General features: G+C 32.5%; 1 protein-coding gene across 1 annotated transcript in view; it reads left to right on the forward strand.

Moving 5' to 3' along the window:
- LOC145243488 (protein FAM8A1-like) overlaps nucleotides 1–8,373 on the forward strand; it is a 34,338-nt gene extending 25,965 nt beyond the window's left edge. The window contains exons 4-5 of the mRNA XM_080106430.1: nucleotides 2,110–2,261; nucleotides 7,055–8,373. Coding sequence (XP_079962556.1) covers nucleotides 2,110–2,261; nucleotides 7,055–7,214 — 312 coding nt within the window. The 3' untranslated portion in view covers nucleotides 7,215–8,373. The remainder of the gene's footprint in view (nucleotides 1–2,109; nucleotides 2,262–7,054) is intronic.
- Nucleotides 8,374–9,963: the final 1,590 nt, after the last annotated feature.

A 9,963-nucleotide genomic window follows, 5' to 3' on the forward strand; every position in this document is an offset into this window, starting at 1 on the left:
TAAAGCAAAAACTTTATTTAATTATAATTAAACTAGCAGGCCGCCTGGCATTGCCTGGTCATAAAATATGCTTAAATATGATATCTTGATTAATGAAGATTTTGTATCTATTATTATACTAGCACCCCTCCTGTAAAAAATTAAAATACGGTTAGTGTTGTTGTAGTCCAACCACCAACCTCCTCATGTTAAGAACGGCAATCGGAATGGAACCCCCTCCTCCCCAACCTACCTATGTTAAGAACGACTTTCGGAATAGACACTCCATTTTCTGAATGTAGGTTGCAAGAAATTAGCCCGAAATGTAAAGTATGTAATAATAAAAAACAATATATTTAGCTTTGTGACCTATTTGGGTAAATAATTAATAACAAAACATTCAATAATAGTTATAACAGATTAAAGTATGCACAAAGAGTTTTAAACATCAATGTTATTTTGCATTCTGATGCATTTGTGTGTAAAAATAAAAAAAGGACGCGTGAATGAAATGAGGTCAAAGCTCTCTCTGTCTCTCTCTCTCCCCCTCTATCTATCTATCTATCGGCAGGATTGGCAACCCTATATCGAGCAAAAAGGGAATGAACGTAAACAGAACGTTTTTACAATTAAACAAATGAATAAGTTAAGAGTTTGTAATAAAAACAAATTAGAGTTTGAAATAAAAATAATTTCGGCTGACGGACACGAGTGAGAACCCCCATAACAAAAGGGGAAAAAAATCGGGGAAAAAACTTAAAATTAAAGGTTTAATAAAATTTCAAGATGTTAAAAATGCTGTTTCAAGGATTCAAGAAAAAATGAGGAGGGGAATGAAATAAGGATGTAAAAGTTATGATATCCTAAAAGTTATGATAAATCAAAACCAGTAGCGATAAAATTCTGTTTATTTCTGGAAAAATATTTTATCTGTGATTTAAGAATGTTCTGTTTTTTTTTGTTTCCTTGTGAAAAAGTTTTCCTTTTAAAATATAAGAAATTATTTTTATTTCAAATTCGTAACTTAAATTGCTTATATTATTCATTTGTTTAACTGGAAAAACGTTCTATATACAAGTTAGGTTCGGGCCTTTGAAATAACGGCCTCTATCTTTCTCTCTATCTATGTGTAGCTCTCTCTGTGGATGTGTGTGTGTGCACATATTTTTGTGTGCGTTTGTGTTTAACTAAGTATGCTGGTGTGCCAAATAAGGGGGAAAAAACAATGGCTCTGGTTCACGTTGTAAGGATGTTTATTTCAAACTCTTAACTTACATTCTGTGTATGAGTTACATTTGGACCTTCAAAATAATAGTCTCTGCCTTTCTCTCTCTCTATGTGTAGCTCTCTGTGTGGATGTGTGTGTGTGCATGTGTGTTTAACTAAGTGTGCTGGTGTGCCGAAGAATGAAAAAAAAAAAAAATAATGGAACTGTTTCACGTTGTAAGAATTGCAAGATGAGTAGTGTGTGAACATCTTAGTTGAAAAAGTAATGCATGTTCGTTTATTTACGAGTAGGCGTATTCCGGAATTAGGGATTTGTTTACTCTCAGCCAATAAGATTTGTTGGATGTCTGTAAGGGAGAAATTATTTTTCTAATAGGAAAAGGAAAGGTAATGGCATGTGTATGAGTTCATGAGGCATTTACGTAGGCAGACTGGACGGTATATGTGTAGTGCAAATAATATTTCCCGGTGTTGAGTGGGGTCGGTGGAAGTGCTTTCTTTAAGGACGGAAAATTCCGAACTACTTCCTCTGTAGGTCTTGACTATAGTGTTGATGACGCTCCTAGGATGGATTATAGCATTTTATTATAACGAATAAATATGTATGAAATGGCGTTCTACAGTTACATAAGATGGTGGATAATAGTTTAGACATATTAAATTCGTATGTGGCATCTGTTACTGCAAACTTATGCTAATTTGGTACAGAGGGGAATTTCTGCAATCAAATTATATATATAGGAGAAAATATTCTCAATTTTTTTTTTTTTTTTTTTTTTTTTTTTCTCAACTGTCTGTTTCAAAAGAGACTAGAAAAATATAAATTATTTTTTTAGTTGAACCGAAATCTTATTTTTGTGTCTTTTAGAAAAAAATTTCAGTCAATGAAATTTTAATTTTCAGACGATGTGTCTTCGCCGTGGTATTGGAGTCGTGGGAGGTGCCACGCCGGGTAAGCGATTGCTTGGAATGAAAGTTGTTTCCTGTACAGATATATTGGACCTGGGTAATGGTCGAATTCAAGTAACCCCCGCAGGAGATCTCGGACTTTACAGGTGCGTAACGTAAGGCAGATTGTTATGTTCAACTTTTGAGCAGTCTTTCAGATAAATTCATTTTATTTATTAACGTGAAAAAAATTTCTTTTTAATATTGTTCTCAAATGATGCAGATGTGTTGCTCAAAAGTTTGATGAATTGAAATTATTTAATGAAAGAAGTCCCCAAACCAGTTGTTACACATATGGACTGATGCAATAATGTCTGGTAAAATAATAGTATTGGCTCTCAATTTACCAAATACAAAATTTGGTTATAGTCAGCTAACATACTTCCTAACTTCTGGCATGGCTGCTACCGGAAACGGTGACAAGGCAAATCAGTCCCTTCACTTTTATTGTTCTTCAGTATTTTTTTACTGTGAAGCGATTTATTGAAATAAAATATAAGAACAGAACATTATTGAAAAATATACAATAAAAATGAACAAAATTATACAGAAAAAAATAACACGATTAGTAACAATTAAAAAGTGTTTTCTTATTTGAAATTTTATAAGAAATGATTATGAAATTATAAAAATGTCTTTTTTTTTTTTATTTTAAAAATAAGTTTTCTATTTGAATTTATATAATGAATGTTTATGAAAGTATAAAAATAAAATTATTGAAATCAAAATAACAATTTCAAATGTCATAAAAAATTTATCCAATACATAATATTCTCCAAAATAATTTTAAGATTTAAAAATGTGTTTCCAATTATTTTTTTTATTTATTTATTTTTTTTAAAGAGCACAAAAAGTTTTCTCAATAATTAAAAAGAAAAATAATTTCAATAATTCTTAATTAAAATATCCAAAAAATATTTTAAATTTAAAAAAAAAAAAAAAAGAATCAGAAAAACATAATAAACGAAAAAAGGTACATGCACAGGGAATATGTAGGCATGAGAAAGGAACTGATTTGCCTTGTCACCGTTTCCAGTAGCAGTCATGCTGGAAGTTAGGAAGTAGATTAGCTAACTATAACCCAAAATGTCCCAGTTATTGACAACAAGAGCTAAGAATAAAATTTTCTCATTTTTCTTTGAAGAATTTTTATTTATTTATCTATCTATCTATCTATCTATCTCTGTGTAGCACAAGGAGCATTAACGTCCCTTTTCCATGCAACCTTGAGCCAAACTGGACCAAAAGATATAGCAACATTTTGCTGACTATCAAAATATCACACTGACATTGTCTTCAAACAAATAAACAGGGCACAGTACTATGATTGTTTGTCCCCCAAAAGCATTAACTCTGTTTTGAAATAACTGAGTCACTAAGTGCAAACAGGTTAGTGGATTAAGGTCTGTCACTTGCCTATAGAACTGCTAATATTCTAAAAATGTAACTTATGCATCGATGTTGACAAATGAAATAATAAATCTTAAGTAAATAATTTTTTAAACGTAGAATAGTTATATTTGGTCACATGAATCCATGCTTTGCTGTCTTTTACCACCAAAACCACCACCACCACCCTCTAATTATATATTGCTATAAAACTTGTTAAAATAAACAATATATTATTGAATATAGTATAAATGCTTACAAACTCTAAATATAATATGCGACCATGAAATTTTTAGTAAAATTAGAAATGTTGCTGCATTGAGTAATAACAGTCAAGAGATTGATTGGTTTTCAAAGGCAAATCAAGAAAAACAACCAAAATCAAGAGAAGAATTGTCAGCAAAGAGACAGTCCACTTAGAATAACTTAAAAACCATTAAACAGAGGAGAAATAGATTTGCTACCATTAACAACACTATTATTGTAGATTCTCCAAAGATCACGAGAGCCAACCTCTTAAGATGAGGTAATCACAAATTCTTTGAGAAAAGCTGGACTTTGACCTAAAGATTGCTATGAAATAAAGTTTTTATTTGTATTTAATTAGGTTCATAATTAAAAAAAAATTCCTACTGTTTTTTTTTGTTTACATTTATAACATGACTAGCCTGGGAAGCTGGCGTTGCCAGGGTGTTTGGAGGTGTGTGCATTGAGCAAACAAAAAAAAAGTGGTAGTAGGCTCGAACTGCGAAGGAGGAAAAGAATGTGAAAAAAACCAAAAAAAACAAATGACAAAGGTTTAAATTAAGGCTAGTCAGTCGAAAAGAGGGGATGACTTTTGAAAATATCGGCAAAAAAGCGACCCCCCCCTCACCCTTCCTCCCCGCTCCCTGTAGAAAAGTGCCCAGTTGGGGGTGAAGGAATTGATGTTTTTAGCCAATTTTTCGATATTTGTCATCCAAAGGGTCGATCTGCAAAATAATACCGATGTTGTGAAAATTTGTCCCCCTCTGCCGAATGTTTTAGACACACATACAAACACACATACATGCATTTAAACAGACAGGTGAGATTTATATTATAGACTAGCGGGGGGTGCCCGGTGTTGCCCGGGTGTTTGTAGGTGTACAAGAAAAGAAGAAAATAGTTTTGGTAGGCAGGTAGGCTCGAACGAAAAAAAAATGAGGCGAAAGCCTGACAACTTACCACAACGCTAAGAAAGCAGAGATGAGAATGGTTGAAATTGAGCGATTAAAAACTTAACTGACACGTGCATAAATTTAATGAAGTCAAACATCATGCCATAGAGAAATGAAATCCAGCACTTAACTTTGGCTGCGAGGCAGATTTTTTGGTTTTGTTGTTGGGGGAAGACCAGCTCCCCATAAAAAAGGGAGTGTCCAAATGAATAGCAATTGTCTGATATGATGGTTTTCACCGCACTGATCAAAGCTGCTTGCTTTCTGGACGTCCCTGGCAGGGAAGCCAAGAAACTGTCTTCGCTCCATCAGTTTCACTTTATTTATACTAAAAAGCCGAACAAACACGCGATAGAACGAAATAATGCGAATTTTATAAAAGTCGATCAAAATAAATCCAGACGTGACGTCCCTTTGCAAATCATAGATATTATGATCTAGGGGGTATATAAACAGTTCTAAGCAAAAGCCTTTACTGGACATACAAAAATGCGTGCGCCACTTTTGTCTTTTATATATATATATATATATATACTAGCAGGGGGTACCCGGCGTTGCCCGGGTGTTTGGAGGTGTGTGTGTTTTTGGGTAAATGAAAACAAAAATCGTTGGCCGGGTGTTTGTTTTAAAAAAAAAACAAAAACACGAAGCCTTGACGTGCAGTTGGAAAATAATAAAGTGTGAAAAAAAAAAAACATGCAACGTTTAACGGCAGGTGCCCGTTTTTGACGACTTAATGACGTCAACTTTGCGGGAGAGTGTTTTATTTACCGTGAGTCTGTTCGCTTCTTTTTTTATATGAAAGAGCTTAATGCACATGTAGCAATTGAAAAATTTTTAATATTTATCTTTTGAAAGTCGGGCAAATTAAATAGACAGGCGACCCCGGTTGTTAACTTGTAGATATTATCATTTAGGCGTGATATAAAAAGTTTTAAGAATTTAGTCGACCGATCGCTTCTCGGAAAAAAGCCTTTCTTGGACATACACAAAAAGCATACACATTTTCGCTTTTATATTTATAGAGATGTATATGTAGATGATGCTTTTATATTTATAGAGATGTATATGTAGATGATGCTTTTATATTTATAGAGATGTATATGTAGATGATGCTTTTATATTTATAGAGATGTATATGTAGATGATGCTTTTATATTTATAGAGATATATATGTAGATGATGCTTTTATATTTATAGAGATGTATATGTAGATGATGCTTTTATATTTATAGAGATGTATATGTAGATGACACCAAAATAAATAGGTCATCATTGCAGGTCAGATCATCAAAATCAGAAGGGAAGGGTCAAATTCAGTCAAAAGCTTTTAACCAATTGCCAAAAAAGTATGGTTTCCTTGAAATTCTTTTGAATTAATAAAAAAAAAATTTTGCTTTCTGTTTTTTAAAACACATTTTCTGTTCCTAAAGATAGAATACAAATTTTGAATAATTTAATATATATACATATATATATATATATATTTTTACTTTATAAAAAAAGAAATATAACTTGATTAACCAATCATTATTAATTTTGGAACATAGCTTGTAGGTGTAAGAGTGGATAATGTCAACTATATTTAGTTCAATTTAGTCATGTACAAATGGTGCAAAAAATTGGAATAAAGATTCTAAACATAAGGTTTATTAGCATTTACATCTTGATTTTAATGTTAGCAAGAGGACATAAATGGTAAAAAAAACTGCTCTTTCGGGAATTGACTTTACCTGCTTGGGACATGTATTTTTCTAATGTTTGTTTTTATATATAGTTGCGACTTCTATGTGTTGATAATTAAAAAAATCCCTCCTAAATAAGAAAACAAAAATAAAGAAAAAGCTGTACGATGTACATACCCATGACGAAATGAAAATATCATATTCCAAAAACCATGTAACGTGATCAAGTAGTTTTATGTTTATAAAGAAAATCATTTTTAAGGTAATAAATGGGATTTTATAGGCATTACAACATAAATCTTGCAACAATACGTTATCGTTGAGTTATCTACATTTGTTTCTTGGCATTTTTTTCAAAATGGTGGATGAGACGATTACTCCTTACTGATAAAATTGGATTTTTTTATTGAAAAATAAAATTTACTTGATCAATTTACGTGATTTTTGGAAAATTGTATTTTCATTTTTTTCACAGGTACATACATCATATATATTTTTCTTTATTTCTGTTTTTAATATAGGGTGAATTCTGAGCAAGATCCAAATCATTTAATCTTTAAATTGAAACTGCTTTCTTGGAAGTGGAGCGTTTCTTCTTTAATCTATTTTCAAATTTCTTTCTTTCAGTGCCCTTCTGCGATCAATTTTGAAGAACTTTACAATTGCATTTTTCTTTCCGGCGTGTTTGACAGTCTTTTTCTTTGAACATAATCGAGCAGCCTATGATGTTCTCGCTGGAACCATTGTTGTACAGTCCGTAGAAGAAGAAGAAGCTGATGAACTTTGACATCTAGTTTTTAAATTCTACTCTCAGACAATTTTTGTGACAAAAAAATAACAAAAAAAAAAAAAAAAAAAAGTGAATTCCAAGACAAATTTGGGATAAATATTAAGAAAAAAAAATAAAAGAACTTTCTCGAAATAATTCTCTCTTTTCTTCGCTCCCTCTCTCTCTTTACCCTTGTCTCTCTCTCTCTCTCTTTACTCTTTTCTTTCCTCTACTCCCCTATTTCCCTCCACCCTCTTTGTGAAAAGTAATGAACTTTCTCTGAAGGATTCGATCTCTCTTCACTCTCCTTACCCTTTCCCCCTGTCTCTCTTTACCTTTCTCTCCCTCGGTCTCCTCTAATCATTTAATTATCAATGAACTCTACTAATCTGTCTCCCCCTCTCCTTTATACCTTATCTCTCTCCCCCTCTCCTTTTATTTATTGTATTTCGTTTTCACTCTAATACGTTTGTAATAATTAATCCCTTTGTACAAAATAATTTACAAACTTATGAGAGTTTGGATGTTAAAAAATTTTCACCTGTGCATTACAAAACTTTGTCCGACTTTTTTTTTCTCTTTTTTATGGAAATCGCTCTAGACAAGGCATGAAGCTACTTTATGTAAAGAGTTTTTAAAAAAAAGTATGGTAAAAAAAACTAACTAATAATAAATTTAAGATGGATCAATTCTGATCAGAAAACAGCAATTCTTTCCCCGTTGTCAGAAACCTTGCTCATGAAATGTGAAGACTAAAGAACTAAAAAAGGAAAGCGAGTTATGCAACTGCCGAAAATACACCAGAGGTTCACTTTCGATTCTCATTTGATGCCTGTCTAGAATTTCACCTATATAAAAAAAAAACAAATAAAGATGTGTATGATGTATGTACACTTGATGGAAAGGAAATATCGTCGACAAAAATCACAGATTGATCAAGTAGTTTTATTTTTAAATAAAATCAAATTTTATGCATAAACTATGAGAAATGATTTCACAACGCAATCTTGAAAACAGGCTGAAAGAACATGGGTGATAACCCCAAATAATTCAAACTTGCAAGATTTTAGAAAGCCATTCTTAACATGGAGTAGGGTGGGAGCAAAAGTCAAATTTGCTTAAAAATGATTTTCTTTATAAAAATAAAATTAGTTGATCATTTATATGATTTTTAATATCCAATATTTATTTATTTATTTTTATTTTATTTTTTTTTTTTTTTGCATTATGGGTAAGATTTTTCTTTATTAACATTATTCGGATTTTTATTTCCTTCCTTTACTGGTTCCTGTGACATTACAAGTTAAACGTAGAACAATTAGAATAGGAGGGTCAGCTGCCAGGCAAAAGTCAAGGAAAACATGGAAGTGATAAAAATGGAATTGAAAACAAGATAATTAACGGCCTGGTCGGAGATAGGTTAGTTTGGAAGTCAGCATCTAAAAAGATGTTCAGCATATAACAGTACATGTAAAACACGTTAAACCGAATATGATCATGACACTGGTTCCCATCAAATCACTTTAGTTAAGCAATATTGTGTTTAACCATACTCAGATTGCAAACATGCTGCGCAGCATGATTTACTATTGCATATGAATGGCAGATGATGATGTTAGGCGCTTGGCCAAAGAAAAAGGAGAGCACAGAGGACTGTAAATATCTTTGACCATAGTCAGACCACCTAAGAGATATTCTTTTTGCTTGAAAAAGTCTAATTTAATGGAGGAGTCCTGCTGGGATCCGCTTTGTGAGAGAAACAACATTCAGAGACCAATTCTGTTATCTTCAGAGAAGGTATTCTCTGGGTGGCTGAACAATAACTGCCAACAAAAGGTCAGTCAGTCAGGCATGAGGAGGTTCAAGAGGAGAAAGAGCAAGAGCAGGAAGTTGGTTTTGGAAGACAGTTTAGCTAGTTTGCCTCTTAGGTCAGTTTGGTCACTTTGGAGCTCTCGTCCAAGTGACTCTGGAATGTGTTGGTCGAGCAAAGATTTATAGATTTGCCATTGAACATTGTGAAAGTGAGTGTCACTTATATATATATATATATATATATATATATAAGTGAACGTGTCTGTGTATGTGTGTCTGTGTACATTTCCCTATGCAATAACTCTGTCAATTTTTAGTCTACAGACTCGAAATTTGATATACAGGGTACTGAGATTTGGGAAAATCGATGTAATCGGTTTTTGGCCAGAAATTTGTCGATTAAGGGGTCAAAGTTCAACGATTGAACTTTGAGAACTCCTCCGACAATTTTGGGTCTATGCACTTGAAATTTTAGATATAGGTTCCTTGGACATGGATCTAACTTGATTTGAGCCCAAAACAAATTTTAAAGGGTCATAATAGGGGTCAAAGTTAAAAAATAAATTGACCTCTGCGGTCTCTTCCAAATTACTCAGACAATTTCTGGTCTAAATATTTGAAATTTTACATAAAGGGTATTCAGAGATAGGGCAAGCTTTTTCATCAGTTTGGGTCGAAAATTTTTAGTTACCAATATATAAATGTATGTATGTCTGTTTGCATATCTGCCTTAAACTTTCAATAGAGGCGACGGATTTTACCAAGATCAGTACTGTTTTAAAGTTCGACCTTTCATACGACAAATATTGAAAAATTGGCTAAAAACATTAATATCTTCCCCCTTCAACTAGGCACTTTTCTACAGGGATGGAGGGTCACTTTTTTCGCAGATATTTTTGACAGTTATCCTCTCCTTTAGATTGTCTAGCTTTAATTTTTAAAAATGTCACTTCCG

Source organism: Euprymna scolopes, chromosome 22 (genome assembly GCF_053919585.1).
Source record: "Euprymna scolopes isolate OS-2025 chromosome 22, ASM5391958v1, whole genome shotgun sequence".
NCBI classification, from domain to species: domain Eukaryota; kingdom Metazoa; phylum Mollusca; class Cephalopoda; order Sepiida; family Sepiolidae; genus Euprymna; species Euprymna scolopes.